Raw genomic sequence first — 24,859 nt, forward strand, 5'->3', positions numbered from 1 at the left:
CGGTTTTGTCAGCTTAATCTAGTGAGAACACTTTCATAAACAAAGATCTTGAGATCCTAAGATATTCAGGTCTAACTTCTTTCGGAATAAAAATTCCCACTCGGTGTACATACTTCCTACAAATATCAAATTTAAGTATATATGTCTATTTACCAATTTAATTCATTTATTTTTTAGTCCATTAGGTATGTTCCATTTCTATGGATGTATATACGATAATATTCGTTAGTATATTAAATACTAAGGCATTAAAAAACAATCCTAAAATGTTTTTTTTTCAATAATTATAAATAAAAGAATACACTTTTTGGGATACAAATATTTTTGTCAAAGATTATTACACTCAACATTTATATCATACTTTAATTTTCTTGGATTAAAAGACCTTTAAAATTCATACGAAATACTTAAATATACCACAAATACGTATCATACGTTTAACAATCCGTCAAAACTGACATATCCTTATATATATGTTAGCTTATTCTTCTATGTAAATTCTTAATCGGTCATACATTTCCTGTACCCAATTATTTAGGTATTTTACTTCATTAGGTTCTGATATATCAACAAATTGTAAAATTAATTATCGAGGTTTCAAATAACTTTAATTATTATTTTCTATTACTTATCTATTCATACGAGGATAATAAAAAGCAAAGAGATGTCTAATGCTATATAGAACATTTGTTTTGGAATTATGAATTAATTTATAAGAATTATATGCTCTAAAACAATCATTCCCAAAGTGGTATATATTGACTTCCTAGCTATCAATGTTTACAAATGATTACCAAACTAACTGAAATGTATTTGAAATAATCTTCAATTAAGGTACTTTATTTATTTTATCACAAAACATAAAAATGATGTAATATGAATCACTAGAAGGAATCGCTTTATATTAACATAAATAAGGATTTTAAATAAAGTCAGGAATAAATAAGAAAGAACACACATAAATTTTTAGGAATGTCCAGTTCGAATAAGAGGCACCTGTTGTATCCCATATAATTCCCAATATTTCCACTGTGTCCGTAATTGAACAGCTCACAATTTTTTATAGTTCATTTTCAAACCGGAACTCATTTCATACTTCTTAAAGTAATTTAAAATCACTTCAATTCGTTTAGTTAATTGAGCCTCCGACTTAGCTTCTAACATCAATGTGACGTCGTCGGTATACATATCAATTATATGTGCCGAGGTCCCAAAATCAATTCCAAGCCCTTTGAATTTCTTTATAATCGAATCTCCAAGATCTTTTAGTGCAGCGAAGAATATTAAGGGGCTGAAAGACAACCTTGAGGGCAACTCTTTCTTAAAGTAGTTGAGTCGCTTTCTCCAACCCTGTTAGAGATAGGTGACTTACCATTGAAGAGAAGAGCTATAATGGAATTAAAGTATTCTTTTTGGAAGGAGCCTTTTTAACTGATTTCAAAATATGAGTGTGTAGGACAGAATCAAAGGCTTTGCTGAAGTCCAGAGCTATAATTGCACAGAAAGTTTCCTTTTTACGTACAATTTCAATAGCAGACTATACATTTTTTGAAATGTCTTAAATCTTCCAACTCTTTAGGAAACCTTTTGTCTTTTGCCAATTTTGGAGTTCAAAATTGGTCCTATTTTACTGGCAAAAACACCCGAAAGAATGTGATAGCTCTCATTGAGCACCATGATTGGTCTCCAATTGTTGATATCGGTAGCCATCCCTTTTTAGGGATAAGAACTATACGGCCTCTTGTTATGGACTGTGGAAGCTTCCCTCGAATTTCTATAGACTTCCCAGTTCAACTCAATGAGGAATAACCTCATCTACGCATATGGTGAAAATCTTCCTACCAATGACATCTGGACCGAAAGCTTTTCCATCCTTAAAATGTTTTTTTATGCATTTTGATATAATATTTTTTGTGAAGATTGAATGTTTTCCTAACTTAGAACTAGGAAAATTAGCTCTTTCACCCCCAACAAGCTTTTGGAAGCTCCTATGAAAGAGCTTCAAAATTCTCTGTGGGTCAGTGATAGTTTGGCCCTCGTCAATAATTTTCTTATTCAAGACTGCAGTTTAATCCAGTCCTAAATAAGGACTGACACAACACTGCACAGCACATTTGGGAATATCTTATGATTTCTTATTCGACAAAAGACGTCCATTTTGGGGGGAACAAAATGTCTCTCTTACTTACATCTATACTAACTTTGTTTAAAATTGACATTTGAGGGTTATGATTTAAAATAGGACCGATACATCCCTAATTAAATTAAATATAAGATAGTTAATTTTAGTATGTAGTAGAATAAAAAGATAAGTAAGAAATCGTGACTCAAGTCTAGGTTCTGCACTATGCTGACGCGCCACATGTATAAATGTGTCTTATTATGAAATGACCACTTGTATAGGTATTTCTTTAATAAAACAAGCACATATGTTTTTTTCCATGCCTATTTGACTTTTAAACGTTCATCTTTTATAATGAATCGATAATATGTAGGGTTCTAGGAAAATTCCTCAGAAGAAAATTGACATTGTGAAAATTTCCGTCATTTACTAACGAAGTCAGAATACCTTGGCCCAAAAACTGTTTAATGCAATGCCATACTCCCAATGCTTCAAAATGAACCCAGGGCCCATAGTTTGATGAAGGGTAAGCCAAAGAAACCAACCAAATGTAAATCTATCACCGCTGCTTTACGATGTATTTAGGGTCCTTCCTAATACTCCAAAACTAACTCTAGGACCAAAGGTTGATTAAGAATATGGCAGGGACATCGAGCGGGTTAAAAACCACCACCACAACTTTACAAATTAGGGATTTAGGTACCCTCCACATATTCTTAAACCCTCGCACATAACATAAATTGAATTTAGTTACTTATTTAGATTTGGTTTTCACCGGGACTTAGGTAAATCCTTAATTAAACGTTACACCAGTGAAGTTAGATAAGTACTTACCTGCCCCTATTTACATAAAGTTGAAGCTAAGACTTAAGCACCTTTTTATTAACCCTACTAACCCCAATGAACTTAAGTAGAATAAACGTAGTCGGTGCTCCTAAGCACCCTACGGACAAGTTTCTACAAAGTAATAAGATCTTGCTGTTATTATTACAATTATTTAGCTTCCCTATGAAATCGATTTTAGATTGATTAAAACTTTGGTAGTGCCACCAAACAGGTTATAAATCCTTTTCCCAGGGTTCATTTTAAGTATTTGGAGGTGGCTTAAATTCTATGTGAAGCTTTGATCGTGGTTTTAATCTCCTTGATCTATCTGTCTTTACACAAAACATGCTTTGGGCCGAGGTATTCAGATTTTGTTAATGAATAACTGAAAGTTGTGCAAATGGAAATTCTCCACACTGGCATTTTTCTCCAGGGCAATTTTCTGCACACGAATATCTACCTAAATAAAAATGAGCATATTTATTCAATGAATATCACTTTGTGCCAAAAAGAAAGTTTACTTTTCACTAAATCATTTATTTGCAAGCTTTTTATTTATTGTTTTTGTATAGAAAAGACATTTACATATTATTTAAACATAATATATAATGTTCCATTATACACCATCAATGTTAAATAATAAATGATTACAAGCGTCTCAGATCTTCATTTAATTTTCATTCATTTATTTTTTTCGTATATAAATAAACTATATGATAAATGAACCTTAAATATGACTTTTTAGTACTAAATAACCGAGTAAATTTGTTTAAAATAACAAAAAAAGAAAAAAAAATCGGAAAAAAGACAATTTATGTACTGCGTATAGCGTGCATTCCTCTGCCTCATTTTCTACATACAACATTCTAAGTTGTATACTTACAGAACAAAATCACTTAAAAATAATATTCATATGAGCTAAAGCTTTAATAATATTCACATCTTGTAACATAACTATGTATGTAAACAATTATTTAATTTGAAAACTATGGCATAACATCTAAAATATACACTTATCACATCTTTAAGACCCATTCATACTCTTGACTCCCAAAAGAATGGTGAAAAGTATAAAAACATAATAGTGGCATATGAAGTTAAATGTGTTGCATAAATCATTTTCGTACAACTCAGAAAACAAGATTAGGGAGAAAATTGGGCCAAACTGGCAACGTACAAACAATCTGCCATAGTCATTATGTTATGTTATATTGTCTCTCGTGGAAACTTTTTCCCTCCCATATTTATTGAAGATACCGTAAATCCAAGCATATACCAAAATCTCATCCTCATCCAAAAAGTGATTCAACCCTATGACATAGGTAACTTTGTTTGAATCCAGGATGGGAATCCTGTACATAACAGCAAGACAGTTCAAGCCTAGTTGATGAAAAAATGGAAGTCAAGTGGATTTGGGACCGAGGATTTATGGCCACCATCATGCCCTAAGCTGAATCCACTTGTTTAACAACATGGGATGGTTGAGCAAAATGTCAACAGCCTCAGTCCTCTATTGTAAAGGAGTGGATCAATATGTATGCTAGTCCTTTCGGGCGCATGTCGAGGGGAAGAATTGCAGTATACGTCATCTAAACACAAAGGCCCATAGAGCCACTTTAAGATAGTATTTGGCCACCTTGATAGTAGACTGCATCCGCAGCGTGTGCGAGGCCTTCCTCTGCCGTCTGGATGGCATCATTGACAGTAAGTGCGCCCACCTTAATGATTAAGAGAGCTCAAACACATAATCAATAAATTATTAATTTTGTTAAAATTCTATTTTTAAGAAATAAATTATATCTTGTTGAAGTTTAAAATTCAAGATTTTCGGACTTTAGTGGACCACTCACTATGTTGACCGAAAAATTGGTCTACGATTTGGAAACAATTGAATTTCAGTCAACAGTCATTGATTGCAGTCTGAAAAAAATATAGGTTAAAATTCTTTTTAAAAAAAACAACAAAACCGAAAAAAAAAAAAAATCGGTCTCGGACCCCGTCTCAACACTAGTATTGAGTATAATAGAATACACACTATAAATTAAATCTTTACATAAAAATTAATTAAAATATATATTTTAAATTTCATTGCCTTGATGAAATATAATTTTATTATCAATGCTTAATCTTCTTGTTCGTGTTTAAACTGTGTATCTTTGTATGTAAATAAAAAGTTTTATAGAATGAAATATGTAAATATATAGGCTTATAAATGGAGGTATAGTTTTTGTTGTAGTATATAGCTATGTAAAGAAATTCTTTGATTGTATTTGCTCTTAATATCTTTCAGCAATAATAACACTAGTCAACAATATTTTTTCCATTGGATTGAGTTGATGTGTTCCTAAATGCTTTTACTTTGAGAACAATTAATTATCAATTTAGAATTATAACATTACAGTTTTACAAATTTCATATTCTTTTATTCAACTACTATTTTAGATTATGAACGGACAAACATATAATACCAAATATTTTTCAATTTATTAGCTCATAGTATCAAATGAAACAACTACTAATGGCAAACAAGTTTGTACATCAATTAATTTTATACTATTTGAATGTTGGCATGGATAAATAAACCAGTGAAGTACTTAGGTAAAGATTGGAAGAGACGTAACGTAGAATTAAATATATACAGCCCCACCCCTCCTCCTAGGTCTGTGATATTGATTGCTGTTGTCAAGGAACCTATATAGAAGAACTTATAAATAAGCTTATTTTTAATTGTTTTGCTGTATATATGACTTTTCTGGACTTGTGTAACCAATCGTTCGTATCTGAGCATTTAATTATTAGGTATATACATATAAAAACAATTAAAATGTTGCAATTTTCATGATTATTTATAAATAGTGCAGAAACTAACAAATTACTTAAACTTTCACACCCCTTATCCATGTTTGAAGAGTGGTCACATAATTTATCAACGGTTTGCACAATACATAACAGAGTCATTATAGGGTACAAGCTGAAAGCACTGGTTTTGCTTGTCTAGTGGAGCACCACACTAACACAAAAATTTGCCGTATGTGTATTTTTGTTTGGGATTTGGATTTTGCCAAGAACTTTACATTCCATGTTAGCATTTTCAATAATATAAAACAGGTTGAACTAGCTTTAAAACAGGTTGAAGCAGTGGTAGACCCAGTATAGTCCGTATCAAGGCCAATATCTAGAAGATGAAGACAATTGTTCAAGCAGAATCCTTGGCTAGCGTGCGCTAGAATGCTTGCAAAGAACAACAACATTTCGCAAAAGGCCATGTTGATCTTGGTGGAGAAGGATTTTGGCTTGGAAAGTGGCGAATTCCAATGATGAATGCCTTACAACAGCAAAAACGAGTAGGAAAAAATGGACCAATTTGGGATTTCGAACACCATTAAGAACAAACTTGAATCTAATCGACTTAAGTATATAGCAGTATGTAGAGAATAGACCCTGCCAGACCCATCATCTGAATGTCTGTAGTCGAAAGACTTCTGTCGAAAAAGAGTGGTTCAACATGTCCGATAAATACAACAACAAGAAATTGTAATTCCTTCATGCCTACAATGGTGAAATCTTTGACAAATAATTATAAATATTAGATTAAGACAATAAAATTTTATAGTCTTCATTGGTTTATTATTGTACAAAAGCTTAAAATTTATTTTCTTACTCACGCACAAGCCAATACAAATAAAATTCTACTATACATATTGTTTTCTACTGAGAATTGTTCCACTTATGAGGTGTCCTGAAGTTGATTGGTTTAATTATAATTAGCTTATGCTATACCTAGAACAATTGTCAATAATTATTGAATATTCACTATTTAGTTGCGAACGATTGGCAAACTACTATCAACAGCTTTTTGACTTTTGGTACTCTTTCTATTTTATGAGGTACAATAAAGATAACATGATAAGAAGATTAGATTTGCCGAATATATTTGACAACCCCAGAGATCAGGACAGGTGTCATTGGGCCATTTATAAATTAACATATTGTTAAATTTTATATCATACAATAAATGTATTTGCAAAAACGTATTTAAACATTTTTGGGTCAAATAGGAACCCTAGGACTGGGTGTTACCTCATCATATATACATAAAACCCAATACTTAAGGTGCATATTATGGTTAATTATAAGCTTTATATTCCAATTTCTAGAATAAGTTTAGATACCCGAGAAGGTAAACTATAGTGTAGAGTAGGGGTGTCAAACTCATATCACATCGTAGGCCACATGTGAACATGATGTATTTCTATTGTTCTTGTGTAAAAAAGAGAAGGTACATTGTTTAATTTAACTAAAATTTTATTTAAATTTTAAATTAAAAAATACATTTGCATGAGATTTTATAAAGATTATGAAAAAATAAGAACATTAAATGAATATTTTAATAAATTAAACAATAACTAGAGATTCTTAAAGAGCTGCAATTTTTTTATATTTACATTATCTGCAAATTCAAATAGCAAGGCAAGATTTTATAAACTTGAATCTATTCTGCTCCTGTAACTTGGCATCTATATACCTGAACGGGTGCATCAACATGAGGTGTAATGTCCTAACTGGCTCTAACTTTTATAACTTCATTTAAGTGCTTATTGGATATCTTTTTGAACGCAATTTTGTTCTATTGATATTTATAACTGAGAAGATTTGTTCACAGAGGTAAGCTATTCCAAACATGCATATATTTTTAGCCGCAAGAGCTGTAAATTTAGGGTACCTTGGTATTAGATACTGATAAAATGTGTCCATACCAACGGAGTTAAATTTGTCCTTCAAATCTGCGACACGTTGCAGATCAATTATTTCTAGCTGGATGTCGACCGGAAGATTAATGGCTTTAACTGTGAAAGGTGGGATAAAAACCGAAAATTTTGTCTCAAGTTCACCAAATACCTGAAATCGTTTGTTAAAATCTGCCAGTAATCCGGCAATCTTGTCTCTCAATCGCTTCAAGTCTATATTAGGTCTTTCTTCGCACATATTTCTCAGGCATGGAAAATGAGCAGGTTCACCATTGTAATTCTGGAACCACGAAATGACTCATCTCGTCTCGTAGATCATAGAAATGCATCAACACAGCGCCTCGGCTTAACCATCTCACTTTATTATGTTACAGCAGGCTGTGTGTAATGTTCCTGTCACGAAGAAAGGTCTCAAACTGGTTCGGATAAAATTTACAGTTTGAACAACCACCTCCCTAACGTAGTCCATTTTCAAGGACTTAAAAGCACAATATCTCTTGGTGCAAAATACAATGGTATGTCCAGAAGCGGTTTCCTCCATTGTGTACTTGCACTTTCGCTTTGAACTTTGTCACTGCCTTTTTCCGATCATGGATGGTGCGCCGCCTGTAGCAATGCTGACAGCGTGTGACCTGTCCACTTCCACTCTGTCCAGTGCAGGTACTACAGATACAAAAATGTCTTCAGCAACTGTCATTGTATTATCAATATCACGGATAAGTATCTCCAATTGAGCCACATCCGTGATTTCAGTACTCTCGTCAATTGCAACGGAAAATGTAATGAAACACCCAACTCTTTGCTTCAATTGACTAGTCAAATCTTGCAATAGTTCCGAAATCATCTCTGCTATTGTATTCCTCGTCAGGCTGATATTGGCAAAGGCTTGTCGCTTCTCGGAGCATACGAGTTCAGACGCCTTCATCATGCATCTTTAAACAAAATCACCGTCAGAGTACGGCTTTGATGCTAATACTATTTTATTGGCAATTAGGTAGCTGGCCTTTACTGAAGCTTCACTTACTTCTCGAATCCGGGCAAAGGTTGACTGCTGTTTCCTCAGACCTTCATGAAATTCATCAGAACTTATTTGTTCTCATTTTTCCTTTTAATGTGTTATATTTCGAGCTGTGGTGACTTTGATATTGGCGCTGAATATTACATTCCTTGTATACCGAAACATGTTTTAAACACACCAAGCACAGAGGTTTACCTTGTTTTTCCGTGAAAAAATATGATGTGGTCTACTTTTCTTGAAAAATTCTACAATCCTTATCCACTTTTTTTTTTCTTCTGATAACGACATATTTGATAATATGGGTGAAGCAGAGAAAGAAAAGTTTGAGTTACCGTCGGATTAACCGGAAATATATGCAAAAAACTTGTCAAAAGGGGAATATAAAAAAGAAGACAAAATGAACTAAGAAAGGAATGGAACAAAGATACAGAATATTATTACAATTTTGTACTTAGGAATTTAAAAATAATTAGAAATTTTATGAATATTTTTTACTTTGCAATTATCCTTCGGCCCTGATTGAACCTCATTGCGGGCTGCTTCCAGCCCGCGGGCCGTATCTTTGACACCCCTGGTTTAGAGGCTTCATTTGATTCCAATATAGTCTTTAAAATTAAATCCATCAAACTATATTTGTATCATTGTAGCAAAAAGTTTTTGGTAATTTATGTGCTTTGAAAAAACTAATCAGATTTTTTATATATATATAAACGATGATGAATTAGTTAAAAAATGTATGTAATTTATGCTCAATTTTGAGAAAACCATTCTAGATTGTTTTTTTGTTGATAAACTACATACAAAAGAAGCTTTTTCAGTTAATGACTATATAAATAACATCCATTTCATAATCCCTATAATACTTTTCTGCATAATTGTTCATAAAGAGATTGTTATTTAATCGTTTCTTATTTAATGCTATAGACAATAATAGATTAATCTATAAAATAATAATAAGAATGAAATCCTTGTATGTACATGACTTTTTCGACACAAATCTTTTGCAAATCTTTCTTTTACATAGATAAGAATATATCCTTTTCTATAGAATGAGACTACAAATTACAAAGACTTTCAATTTATTTTTTATCTCTCTTTTTTATTTCTTAGTAATTGCAAATAGAAAATTTCTTATTGTCAGTTGATTTTTGAAGTATAAATAAAAGATAATTTTTTTCTAAAGATCATTTATTGAATCATCGATCATATTTAACAAAAATATTTTTATTTGAACAATATTTGTACCTAATTATAACAATTGGTCATCTATAGGAATGGGAACATTGTCTGAACTGCAGCGAGAGTAATCATACAAAATCATAAAAGTTTCATAAAAAAGTATTTCATGTTAATATGAGAAAAATATAATTTTCTTAATTAATGGATTTGCAAGTTTTATCGTTGTTGGTAAGTTAAAAAGTAATTTCTAAAGTTGTTATCATTGTTCTATAGAGAAAGATATATATAGAGAAGACAAGAAATTTTTGATGGTAGTTTGGCATTGTGAGGCAAGCGTTTTTTTTAATGTACACAGCTCTGTAGAAAAATTCAGATTCTATATAAATAGATTGAGAAACATTCAGAGCTGTGGGGAGGCAAGATTCTTGTTTTTCAAACTTGTTAAAGAGGATTTTGTACCAAGTCACACGCTTTACTCGATATAAAGGTATCAAACCCTGACGAGATGTTCTTTTGCAGGCATTAAGGTTTAATTCTTGCTTCACCAAGCGACGCATGGTCTTCTGGCTGGTCAAATTCATGAGGAAATCCATTGAGGGTCAACATGACTGTTCTGCCTTCAATGGTATTTTTAATTACCTCAACCAATTCTTCCGTAACCTAAATATACTTAGATATGAGTCTCTTAGAGAATAAAGCAAATGATTTAACATTTAAAGTATGTATTGAATTGGAAAATATTTTGATATGAAGCCATGTCAAATATGTATTCACAAACATTGTTCGACTTTTAAAAAAAGAGAATTAATATTACTCACTTGAAAGTTTATTGTCATGAAGAATTTATAAATGTACATCAATGAAAGTAGATCATGGGTCTATGTATATGTATATTGAACCTATCTCATTCTTTATTCCCTCGGAATAAAGTATATTCGACAGAGCAAGGTCATATTGATAAAGCTTGATCTGAGTTATTCATAAAAAGAGAACTAATAGAATGGGACATGAACAAACGAAAAAATATATATTACTTCCAAGGTTGTGCCACAGCATGTATGTATTTTGTGGACGCAATATAAATAAATATATTTACTTATTCTTGCACCTACATAAACACAATTTTTAATTTGCAATGACAAATAAAAATATCCATATTATTAAAGTAAATTACCGGCTGGTCCATTAAAATCCGATCACTTTGATTTTTAAACTTCAACAAGATATAATTTATTAATTAATTAACAATAGAATTTTAACAAAATTAATATCAATAGATATGCGTGACTAATATATTTTAATAATTAATGTAGCCGCCCTTAACGGCAATTATGGCTCCCAGATGGCGGTGGAAGGCGTGGAACCTGTAGCGGATATAGTCCTCTGTCATGATGTCCAAATGGTGGCTGACAGTAGCATTGAGGGACACGGTGCCTGGATGATGGACACTGCAAACCTTCCCCTCGGGATGTACCCAAAAGGTATAGTCGGTGGGCTTATCAATAGGGGGGGGCAAAAGTGTCCAAAAAGAAATCAAAAGACTTATTCATAAGAGTCTTGCAACGGAGAAGATCTGTTTCTTTCATTGCTGGTGTCAAAAATGTTGTTTCCTCCCTCACAAGGCTATTTCCAGACACTTGGATTGTCTGGTGTGAAACCCAATATTTCTTGGATGGCCCTCATGGACTTGAGGGGATTGGCATGGGCTGTTTTCTTTCACTCCTCCGAATCCAGCTTGGAGCTTTTCAAACCCGTTCTTCCTCTCCAAGGCTTGGGACCTGTTGACGGTGTAGACGGTGGTCCTGGAGACGTCTATCTTGCTCCATTGTCATTTTATCGACTTGTACTTAAGCTAGAGCTCAAATTTGTTTATGTTTTGTAACTAATTGCTTATGCTTTAATATTTCGAAATATGAATAAATATCAATCACTGAATCTTAATTAGTTATTGAATTAGTTGGTGTCCCGATTTTAATGGACTACCCGGTATATATGCTCATTATATTACATAAAATTAATATGACTGTAGATTATGCTTAACAACATGCGTGTAGGTAAAACCTAGACAGTGAGCCCCGTAGAGACTAAAGTACTCTCTGACTCATCACATCATATTAAATAAATCTCAAAGTGTGAAGATTATTATTTCAATCATGTGGAAAGAAAATCTAAGCATTGAGTAGCTATATGTGAGTGTGCATATGAAAAATGGCGAAATATATAGAATATTTTTTCGGGAATTATATTTTATATTAATAAGACAACGCTTTTATGTTCTTCGATGCTTAACAATTTAACAGATTTAATAAAATGTTGAATAACATTTTCCCTCGAAAATTGTATATTTTTTGTTTTTTGTAATAGCTATTAAAATTTCACAAAAGTGTGGGAGGGGCAATGAATCCTTGGCTCTTATGTTGAGGGCACCACTGGTATTTATAAAGTTGTATAATAAGGCTGGCGTTTTGGCAAACACAAAGAACACTATAACATAGTATATGAATTTAGGATTTAATTTTAAACAATGAAAGTGTGTAGCTAAAGGTTAAGGAAGTACTTTATTCGCTAGACTAAAGTACATACTTGCTCATCTTCACTGTTATTATCATTATTTCATTCTTGAGGAGAAAACATTGAGGAATTGAGTAACTGCGTATGTGTGTGCCTCTGAAAACGGAGAGTATATTATTAGAGCAAAGCGGGTTTCTTAGTCGACGCTTAATTACTTCATGCAATACAGGGTGCTATCTCTATTATAAGAATATATTATCACTGATAGAGTTGTATGGTGCCGCTCTAAATAAACTAATATTAGTCAAGAACAAATATGCCCCCAATAAAACATTTATTGATAAATACATTTCTATGCATGTATCTTACTCGGATAGAAATAGCAACTAATGGATGTTGGTAAATGCTGCTAATTAAGTTGTATAAATATTAAAACACTGTATAGAATGGCAACTACAAAAATAAAAAATTACACACTAAAAAATACTTATGAATTACAATTATATAAATTAATACTCAAATAAAATCACATAACCTCTTTATTTAAAAAGGAATAACTGTTGAGGTTTGAAGATTATAATTTGCAAAGTAATTAGAAATATACAGAGTGTGACATTGAGTGAGCTCATGAAAAAGGATCGTAACACTAAGGATTTCTTCAGGAGTTACCTTTATATTATTAAAGCAAGATTTGTCCTTGGTCGGACGCCTAATTACTCTGGGTATTGCTACCGCTAATATCATAATATTTACAAAGAACTTTAAAACAGTATGAAAAGAACATGTGGCTTTAACATTCATACTAAATAATTTTTTGAATACTTGTGGTTGTAAACAGTCAACATGAACTGAAGCTATTTGCGTATAAAAAGCAACAATAAGTTTATTGTTGTGGTTGATTGTTTGTTCAAATGAATAAGTATTGAATCAGTACATTTTAAACATACATATAAATGAATTAAGAATAACCAATATGAGGTAACTACTTTGATATGCCTGAATGAAGTTACATTACGTTACACAATAAGTAGGAAAACTAGAATCCAGATATCTGGAACATACAAGCCTTTCTTCAAAGAAGTAGTAAAATATACATCTTTGATTCAAAAGAAACCGTTATTTTCTCATTCCGAATCAAAGACGGTCGCAGAATTATATATATATTTTTTAAATCCAAAATTTAACATTTTTCAAATAAGAATTTATAGTTATAAAAAAAATTCTAAGCTTTCGAAAAAAAAATTCAAAAAATCTAGCTTTTCTCAAAAAATTTCCCAAATTAAGTTATTAAAAAAACCGGTTTTGAGTATAATTGAATATATTTAGGATGTCAACTACTCAGGAATTAGATATTATTAATAACAACTTAGTAGTTGTTATTAATATCTAATAAAATTCCTTCTTTATACAAAGGTTAATAAAAATACAAGATTAGACCATCATGTGTTCGGGCTAGCTAGAATTTTCAATTTGATGTATCGTATCGACTGCTAGGCAAGACACACAGGTTATGACGTCATAGACAATGCTGCTCTAACAGTGACAGTCAAGGAGGCTTATATATAGCTACTATTAGTAACATTTATTCTCTATGACGTCACTAATAAGAAATGTGACGGAAGTCAAACATTTGAACGAAAAGCGTTATGGTATAACCTTGTATTTCTATTAACCTTGCTTCATACTACCAATTACAATTTAACGGGCCAGCTAAAAAAACACACATGATTAACATCATTGTATATGATGATTGATAAATCACATACAATGTGGAGGTAAACTCGCACCTAAAACATATAAGAAACACAAACACTAGAAAAAAAGTAAATCAAATTTTGATAGATTGATCAATAATTTGGACGTAATTATGAGGCAATGGCGTTTTAGTGGATCTGAGTTTGTATAAGATGCTCTGAACTTTTGTGTAAATGGAATTAATTTGTTTTTGTTTAGGGGAAATATACAAATATGTAAAATCTTTAGTATTTAATAATATTTTAAAATTCAAAAAATAACAGAGCTTCAGTGATCCCAAACATTGTGTGCTCACATTCAAATAAGAAATAAAAATTTTTTTAGGTACATACGAGGCGGTTGAAAAGTTTCCGACCTCAACCCGAAGATGGCAGTTAATGTAAATAAAAGCTAGTCACATCTTTCTAGTATCTGATGACAAAAGTTTCAGCCATTTCGTACGTAGAGTTTTTATATAACAGTTGTTTGAATGAGTAGATGTCAGTGTTTCAGTGAAAATGGAGTAAATCGAGTTGCTAGAAAGCTGACATTAAACTTTTGTTTTTGAAAGTGTAACTTTTAAATATATTTAAACAATAAAAGACATTTAAAGGCATGTTGTGTTAAAATTTGACGCGTCTAAGTCAATCCAACTCGGAGTAATTGAGCCAAAATCAAAATATGTCTTTAGAGCAATTATTTTGAAGATAAAAATCCCAAGAACTATTTGTACGGGTTACAGAGATGGTAGCATCCCTGGGAAGAAGTGTGATGAGTTACAAATATATTATTTAGAAAAATAAAAATTCTGGAAAAATGTCGTATTATGAATTCGTTTTCCCCTCTTGTGTAACAAACTGTATACATACTTAGTGAAGGTGACTTGTGGTCACTCAGACCCTAACTCCTTCCATAATGTTCACACGCAATACATATGTACATATATCTACAATACAGTAAGAGCATTAGCATACATAAATGAAACTTTCAACAAAAATAATAATTGTGGTTAATTACTTCGTTGGAGTTGAGTCATCCAATCAAAAGTGAAAGTCTATGCAAACTTGTAGGTAATAACTAATCCATGTTATTACCTTTCTACAAATATCGAATAATACTTTCATTTTTATTGTGTCCTTATTTTCTCAAATGATCTATTAAGTAATCGTAATTGAATATGTTATTTGTAATTCATAGTAATATTTTTTAAATTCACGAAATAATATAGATATATACAAATATTTGTTTTTCCAAATATTACATAAACACATCAGGATTTAAAGTATATTAAATGTCATGAAATACTAAATACGAAGTAAACTGTTTACAGGGTGCACAAGCTATCTGTCTACAAAAATATATTTTTTTATCACAATTTTTTATCCAACCACTTAACATATTAAAAAATAAAGCCAGATTCAAGGATTCTGATTTGCTTAAAATCAATCAAATGCCCTCCAGCTCCAATCAAAGTCTGTATACCAGACTGAAAACACGAGTAGGCCTTCGCCACTTGGTCCCTTGGCAAATCCTGGAATTCCTTCTTGATCCGACTGATAAGTTCGGCTTTAGTGTTCCGGGGGTTCGGTTGGTCTGTCGTTGATCAAACATCTCACAAAAAAATCATCGGATTCAACTCTTGGTAGTGTGGAGGTCAAAGTCTAGCGTGTTTGGATGCCCAAAGTCTGGTAAGATGAAGTCGTCAAAATTGTCTTGGAGCCATTTGAGACTTTTTTTCAAGGTGTGTCGAGTATTGCTGTCACATGTAGGTCCTCCAATGGCAACCATGTCGATCCAGAGGTTCGCCTTAGGTAACCGGAGTTTGGGTAATTGTAATGTTGTCGCTTCCAGTACGGATTCCAAGGAGAATGAACTGCCTTTCCAAATATTTAGAGCAGCAAATTCGTCAATTAGTTCATTTTTTTTTTTCAAATGGTGAAGGTTTTAAGTTTTATGAGAACAAAAAACTAAGCTTAAATGTCGAGTTTACTCAAGATATCACGTCAAAAAGCGGTATAAATAGCTTGCACACCCTTTATAAGTTTTTGATTTACTTGAATTATACACTTTAACAAATGTTTCAAGTATGTATAAGGGGGTTTATCACATCTTTCAATTTGTAGAAGTAATTCATTTATAGACAATACACTTTGCATAGGACAATATTCAAACCTTTACAATTGTTTCCTTTAAAATGAGGAGGTTTTGTGAGAAAACATTCCATTGTACATCTGAGTAATGAATAATCTAAAAAGGGGTATTGAGTAACAACAAAAAAAAAATACGAAAAAAATATAGTTTTATAATTTAAAAAAATATCATAATAATTATTCAAGGTTGATTGAACTTGTGGTGATCTCCGCATCAACCTCAATTAGTAAAGGCTCGTAAATTTCAATAATAGTAATTATTTCATGTATTTTTTCATTAATTTATATGGTTCACCTTTTTGTTTCCTTAACTTCTTCAGTAACATGTGTAATTACTAGTGAATATTTTTGTCAAAACGTAAATTAAAGTGGGATATACAGGATGGAGATTTTAAATCCGACCAAGTTTAGAATTCCTGGAAAATCCTGAGATCTTTGTTTATGTATGTGTGCTCATCAAATTAAGCTGACAAAACTGAATCAAAAAATACAAAATCCTTAAGATGTCTTCCCTATACGAATACCGCACGGTCATTATTGTGTGCCTCCGTGTTTGGAGCATGCCCAAAGATACAAATGACTCTATAGATAATGATGCTAGAGAGCTTAAACTGATATTAATATATCTAGAGGGATGATAGAATTTAAAATTGGTGCAGTTTGTTCAAATATGGTAATTGGAATCGGATTTATTATGGAAAAACCAACATCTTTTAAAACTTTAAGTTTTGGGCAAGGAAATGTGGGTAAAAACCATTGACAAAAATGAATGTATGATCCCTTGGACTAATTAATATGTGTTGGGCGTCTAGAAAAGAAAGTCCTATAAACGTGCACATAGTACTGTTTAAAATAGAAAAGGAGTACTTCATCAAGGCTTATGCCAGATTGTAAGATGTGGTTAAAGCTAGAGGTTGTTGGTTTGTGTGATTGACTTCACATTGGACATGTACATATAAGAGCTAAATATTTGCGAATAGCTGAACTAATCTTGGGAAATAAATTTAATATATGTTCATAATCCTATCATTTTCCAGAGTTAAAATCTTCACCCTGTATGTGGCCCGTCAACCTAAAAGCAAGCTAGACTGTTTTTTGTTTTTTTAATTGATTGTGGATTTTATTTGTATTCTTTGACAAAATTATCCTCAATTTATATCGTAAAATCATTCTTATAAACAACTTGGAGTGACGTTAAATAGCAAAACTTAAAGTAGACAAAATTGATCGTCATAATAGATATGATAGATTTTATTTGAAAGGGTCCATATAAAGCCAATATAAGCACGAGTATCTTAAATCAAGTCAAGTTACTGAACTATAGCTAAAACGTTTCAATATCTTCAAGTAAATAAATAAATAGGGATTTTCTACATTTCTTTATGTTTGTTTAAAATTGTTTTTAAGTTGACCCACTACATACAAATTCGTCATTACCAATGACATTAGTTGTAAATAATGATTAAAACTGAACTAAAAAATCATATATGTCATAATAAAAGTGTTGGGATTTTTGCTTTTTGTGAATGCAGTAAAATTATTCTAGTCAAATACTAAAAAAAAAACTATATCTAAGTGTCTAAGAAACCGATAAAATACCATCTGAACGTGACCAACGAATTTTGGTGTGTGCACTTTTGGACTCTGGCAAGAAACCAACGGAGAGTAAAAGCAGTTGGGGATCTCCAACATGAACCCGGACATGAATGTGGTGATCCAACAGGATGGTGCGCCTACACACACGTCGAAAAAGGCCCATAAGGGGTTAGAGGACAACTTGTGTTTCTGGCCAAAGAAAATGTGATCCCCTACTCTCCAGATGCTAACCCATTGGACTTCACTTTTTGGGTGCACGTTTAGTCCAAGGCCTGCACTGTCCGTCACACAAATATCAACAACCTTAAGGACACCGTCAACCAGTATTGGGATGCCATGCCTAATGACTACATCTGCAATGGGTGAAGGGCCTTCAGTGCCCGCCTGGAAGTCATCCTTGCAGCCAAGGGGGCTAAATCGATGATTAAGGTAGCATAGACTTCATATTAGTTATTTTTATTTTATTGACGTACCCTATTTTGGTTGCTGAAATACATCTGGATAAAGTTTAAAATTGAAAGTGTAAAGATTTTTTTCCCCCGCACTCAGAAGCTTAAACTGTTTAAGCGACTATAAAAAAGTATATGGCTCCAAAAATATTAATCTAGACATAATGTTAACCTCTTAATAAAATACAATTAATTTTTTGGAAGGCCAGAGTTTGAAAATTATATAATATTATACGACAAACTCAAAATGTTATTCAAAATAATACAATTACCGTATTAGTATTTAATAAGTTTAGTCTGGTTCGGTTGCATATTAATATTGGGTCTAGATCGACCCCACTAAAGAATGATCTAGTTAGGTCCCATTTAATTTATAGGCCGATTTTTTTATTTTTTTTTATTGAGGTTTTCATTTTATATGCACAAATTATCCCATAAATCCCATAAATAAGCATTTTAGTTTACAATTATTTTTTTCAAAAAATTTAAAAAAAAAACTTATCTAAATACTATACACATACTACTCATCAAAAACAACTAAATAAAACCCTTCATCATACAGAATTTAGAACACACATACAAGCATTTAACTAAAACCAAAATAGGAGCAAATAATATAAGAAGTAATCCACCATTAAAAGTCCAAACAGTCTCCATAGTAAGACTTTCTTACTATATTTCTTTTTTAAAAACTTTCCAACATCTTACAATCCACTTTAAAGAGTCTAAATATTTTGCGGACATCGAGGGGTAATACCTAATAACATCTCTTCCTTATTTCCATCCAGATCTAGAGGTGTCAGGAACCATCAGGCAGCATACCTTGAAATATCTGAGATGATAACAACTCTTATCTCTTCAGTAGCTAGGGTCCGATTTTATAGATTGATTGTTGATGACATCTTGTGAGTTTATAAATTATGAACATCGGTACAATAATAATATGAAGATTAAAGTGTTCTTTACTTGCACAAAAGTGTTAAAAGGAATAGGAAGAAAATTTGCCCATCAAGAGTGACCGAAAAAAAAATGGATTCATTGAATGAGATCGAAAAGATTGATCCACGTATTAAAATGATTTTGGTCCAGTGTTTGAGACTTCAATGTCATTTAAGGTAGATCAGAAATAATTATGAGTTTGCTGAATACCAAATGGTTTGGTTACTCTTTACCGGATTATTATTAATGTAACAGTTACGAGATACAATAAAGGTATTGACATGACAAACACACACACACAAAAAATTACAATATTAATTTGTTAGCTGTCAATTTTTGCCTTGTCAATTTTCTAAAAGTTGATTGGTTCAATTTCGAAATAGCTATTTTTAAGCTGATAAGAATTTTTGGGAATAGTTATTAGATAATAACATACCAGTTGCATAATTAATTTGGCTAACCAGGTGACAAACTGATTTCGAAGTTTTTAGTTTGTTTCTTTTGGTAAAATAAGTTTGACGATATTTTAAAATTAAGAGGCTACATTGACACGTACAAGCTCCGTGATCTATTTTTGAAGGTAAAGAGGTAATCGTAGATATTTTTTTTAATAAATTTAATTTTTTATCGAACGTCGTACCTCGAAGGGTAGCGTACTCGGATACCAATTTTTAGATATTTATTTTTAAGTCTTAGAACCAGCCTTATTAGTACTTGGAACCGGTCCTTTAAGACTGTCAGTACTTAGAACTGAGTTCAGTGACGTCATTTAGGATATAACTTCATAAGTTTTAGGACTGAAGTGGAAGGGACTGCAGGCTTCAGTTCTAAATAAAGATCTACACACCTCTAATTATAATTTATAAATTATAAAAAAGCTCTGCATTATGGATTAACATACGGTATCAAAGTAAATAAATAAATTCTGTATGAAAACAATCGCAGTTTTGATGACATGATGACTTGTGTGTCCTGCCTCTGTTTTACAACTGAATATGAAACTAAATGTATAGTTATAAACTCTCAACAGTTGGTACAGAGAAATAGGGAGAGAGCACTTTGTTGTTGGGAGTCGTATACAGCAAAAAATGTTATGAGAGAAATGAAAAAATACATTCTTTAGTCATTGGAAATATGTCCTCTAATTCATGTGAACAACGTCTTCGTGTGTGTTGTGAACACCAACTCCCAAGATTTGAAGAGGGAATCACTAATAGTGGCATGAAACGACGAAGAACCATGCCAGAACTACCTGCCCTATATATTCCAAAAGAGACTCACCCTAATACGACGGAGAGTAGTTGCCTTGTAAGCGGGGGAAGAGGGGGAAATGAATCCTCTGATTCGGGCATGTTCAGTGAAGAAGAAGAGCTCTTTTCGGGGAGTTTCGATGACAAAAAAGAAAAAAAGAAATGGCTTTTGTCCGTCGTTAATTATTTTGGACTCATTTTTAAGGCTGAAACGGATAGGACACAACAAATTCCCCATAACATCAGTACCGACTTTGATATCAAGTTCAGTGATACTTCAAATAGTGCTTCGAATATGGCAGAGAACCTCTTTACAAAGGACGCTTCCTACTATTGTGTGAGCCCAGCTTGTCAGACGTTTGCCAAGAATAAAGGACGACTTCCATCTAAAGATAGATACTCCAATGGTAATTCTATTCCTCATTTTCGAAGTAATGATATTATCTCCAAGGAAGAGGACGATGAGTCTCTTGCAATGTCAGCGATCAGAGAGTGCTTCAAACCTCAGCAGCACTCTTGTGTATGGATTGAACTTCTTCCAGATATTCTTCCATATGATAGTGTATATACCAATCCACCTAAGCTTCAAATTAAACATTCCTGCAGTCAATTAGCCATTAATTATAGAGGAGATCTAAGCTCCAAGATTTCATCCTTTAATAAAGCGGATAAAAACCAAATCCTCTGGTATAGGTACCTTGGAAGGTAGGTACGAAATTATTACTTTTCGTATTCAATATTTTGTAAAGGGTCACTAAATAATTATATCCCTACATTTAATGAAAATAAATGTTTTTTGATTGTTATAAATGGATGCAAACAGTTGTGTTTAGTTATATCTACAAATGTACATTCATGTATCCACATCCACAAATAAATCAATGTTTTATTTATTTTGCAAATTTTGTACTTAAATAATCACTATTTATGTAGACATATTTTTGGATCCTTCAAATAAAAGCAAGTTGTTACAACTTCTACTCAAAATAGAGTCTGGATTTTATATTTTGTATTCTTCCACGATCAATTTTTATGATTAATCCTCCAAATAAAACATAAATTTGTAAAAATCCATTGTAACAATGACATAATCCAAAATTAATATATTTTACTCCAAAGGGGCCATATCGTAGGGGCAAAATACAATTTCACTAATCAAATGAAGGTTCTAAATTATTATGGTGGTAACATATTTGAGTATCTTAACTTGTCCCATAACCTTGAAAACTAAGCCTTAATAATTAATTGAACGATATATGTCAATCAAATTATTGGATTTATGTCTTGCAAAAAAACTTTTTAAAAAAATCCCAGTTTCCAATAGTTTTTCAGGAAAAACCATAACACATATCACCCGTTCTGAGGCTCACCCCACCCGCCTCTGTGAGCAAATGGGATTCAAACTTCAATTCGATTCCTTTGAAATAATTTTTTCATTTTTTGTATCACTCTTTCTAACCCCAAGCCAAAAGAATGATACAATGAATTCTTCCAAAAATTGAGACTACAATAAAAGGTGCATCTTTCTTAATCCTTCCACAAGTTTTAGGATTTCGATTAATCTTTAAGAGATATTGGACAATTATTTTTGTCTGTACTTTTGTTTTATGACAATTTTTGTATTAATTCATCTCACGTCTGGATGAGGTTCTAACAATATTTTTGACTGAAATAATAGAGTTTGTGTTGTATCAGTCTTTAAAAAAGCTAAAAACACTGCAGTCCTATCTGTCTAGTTCTAGGTCCAAGAATTGGTATTTTATGTTTTTTTTTTTTGTAACTAATGTATTTATATTTCAATGGCCACCTGGTACGTTCTAGCTATCATTTATTGATTATCTTCAATTCTAGATAGGATTGAAGAAAATAAAAAGATAGCTAGGATTAAAAGACCGACTAATTGTACTTAGGACCGTTGAATGGGATAAAAAGATTTTACCTATTAGAAAAAAAAGAGTTAAAGGGAGAGGGAAAAAGACGGTTTAGTAAATCAGTCCTAGAACAGATCTAACACTAGTTAATTAACAACGTAATATTTTGTTTTAACGTGGAATATATATTTATTTTTATCGTATGTGTACTATACTCCTATAGATGCTTATTTATTAACTTTTATAAATGCAAAATGGTGTCATATGACACCATTGCGTGTTGTGCAAACATTTGTATAAAAAGGATGCTTCGTCTGACTCTTATTTAGTAGTAGCATTAAACAGTATGAGAGCAACTCCTTAAGGTTATTCATAGTATTACCCACTATTAATATTATTATATTAACAAACAGATGAAGCAGGTGTCAATTTTATCTCATGCTCCTATGTGTGTTCACCCATATACTTTCTAACTTATATTCGAGTCACACTTATTTATTACTAATAACATACAATTTTATATTTCAAAGAATAATAATTAATATTAATCATTTATATTCACGTACATATTACAGGCAAGTTGAGTCGGATTTAGTTAAAAGCCTTGACGAAGAAGAAACAAATTTCCTTTCCCTTAAATTACGTCATCTAAGTCGTCAAGTATGTGGCCGATGTGGTTCCGGATTTTCTATGCTTTTTAATAGACGACTCCAGTGTTCATCTTGTCAATTAGGAGTGTGCAAAAATTGCTGCAAAAAACTTACATCGGATGGGAATTGGATTTGTGACGCCTGCACCGAGCAAAGGTATGTCAATTATCTTAAAAGTACTAATACATTTTATATGGGAATATATCTCATGAATGGATAAATGATTTGTTTGTTGATTTATTGAGTTCAACTGGAGTTGTTAATTTGAAGATGTTATAATTTAAAATATTGAAAAATTCCGGGGCTTTTATATTTGTTCTAAGAAAAATACTGGATTTTTTTATATAAATAGATAAAAAGAAAAAAAAATGAATACTTCGTAGCAGTGTCTGTTCATAATTTCTGGGGCTAAGCTCCCACAATTCATAATAAAAAACTATCATTACACTTGCTGCTCGCAGCTTTTTCCATCAAAGTATAGATCAGAGCCATTTATGAGTCATATTTTAAAATTCAAATTCATGTTTGAGTTTTTGAACTCGAGTTCAATTCGTTTCTAAACCTATATCTTCAATTCAAAGTTATATGAAATGTTTTTTCACATTGAATCTGAGTCGAAACTGAAGTAATTCGGAAATTGTGAGATTCGAGTCCGATTTTCAAGAAAATAAGTTTTCAGAGTCTTTTCAAGTGATTTTGAGTAAATTATTTAGTTAAAAAATTAAAATTGTTAAAGGGATTATTGTTTGGATTTTAAGGAAAGACTTAAATATCGATTTCAAATTTACATTAATTTATTGTAGAGGTTGCTTGATTTTTTTCAATATCATTGTATCGCAATTTTACATTTTACTTAAAAAGATAATTATTATCAACTTATCAGCCCAACGAATCAAATGAATATTAAACAATCAGTTACGTCTATAAAACCCCAAGATTCTGAATTAAAGAGACTTTGAGGTAATATGCCACAGAATTATCACCTTGAATGCTGATAAGTATAGTTGAAAATAATATGATAAGATAAAAAAAAGAAACCGAAATATTACAGGATCACCCTGACAATTTTAAGAATGTTTGGAAAGAGACAAGTTTAGCTATCATGACGTATCCTAAGGTTAAATGCAAGCATCTAATAATAATAACTTTGAACTGACATTATTTTGTTACAAAATGAAAAACAAAACCTATCTGTAAATCATCTTATGGTGATTTTGTTCTCTAAATATAAAACATAAAATGTAATATGAAGGAAAAGAAACAAAGCAGTACGCCTTTTACGTGGTACATAAATGGTATATTTTCATATCAGTTAAAAATATTATTTTCTTTCAAAACTAATAACTTCAAGAATAGGCACTTTTTACACATTCTAAAAAATTAATACAAAAAATAACGAATATTCTTAGTCTTGACACTCAAGAGTAGTGTTGTTTCGATCCTTATATAGGACTGAACACTACATTTCCGTCCAGTTGAGTCCTCCTGTGCAATCATACAAGTTAAAACTTGTATGCGATTGGTGCACAAGTAATGGTTGATTAAAAATTGTATCAAAACTCAATGTTCCATAGACTTCTTTTTTTGGTTTTTATTGATAAAAAATGGCCTGTCTTGCCTAGCATTCGGTACGATACATCAAATTGAAAATTCTAGCTATGACCATTTATCTATTTATAAAAGTACATAATTGGATCTTTAATTATGGAATTTTATTCAAATCAGTGAAACCAATCTCTAATTATATAATTACTAACTGATAAATATTCACCATCCTCCCATTCATTCCATTGTTTTTGTTAGACATATAACGGTTG

General features: G+C 31.8%; 1 protein-coding gene across 14 annotated transcripts in view; it reads left to right on the plus strand.

Annotated features, from left to right (window-relative positions):
• LOC121118515 (uncharacterized) overlaps positions 1-24,859 on the plus strand; it is a 255,692-nt gene that overhangs the window by 138,916 nt on the left and 91,917 nt on the right. For 7 of the 14 annotated variants that reach the window (XM_071888747.1, XM_071888756.1, XM_071888746.1 and 4 more), the window contains one exon: positions 22,968-23,198. In XM_071888747.1, coding sequence (XP_071744848.1) covers positions 22,968-23,198 — 231 coding nt within the window. Of the gene's footprint in view, positions 1-20,390; positions 21,231-22,705; positions 22,758-22,790; positions 22,841-22,967; positions 23,199-24,859 lie in introns of those variants that run through there. The other 7 variants (XM_040713098.2, XM_071888743.1, XM_071888744.1 and 4 more) reach the window with 4 other exon arrangements.

Source organism: Lepeophtheirus salmonis, chromosome 5 (genome assembly GCF_016086655.4).
Source record: "Lepeophtheirus salmonis chromosome 5, UVic_Lsal_1.4, whole genome shotgun sequence".
Lineage (NCBI taxonomy): Eukaryota > Metazoa > Arthropoda > Copepoda > Siphonostomatoida > Caligidae > Lepeophtheirus > Lepeophtheirus salmonis.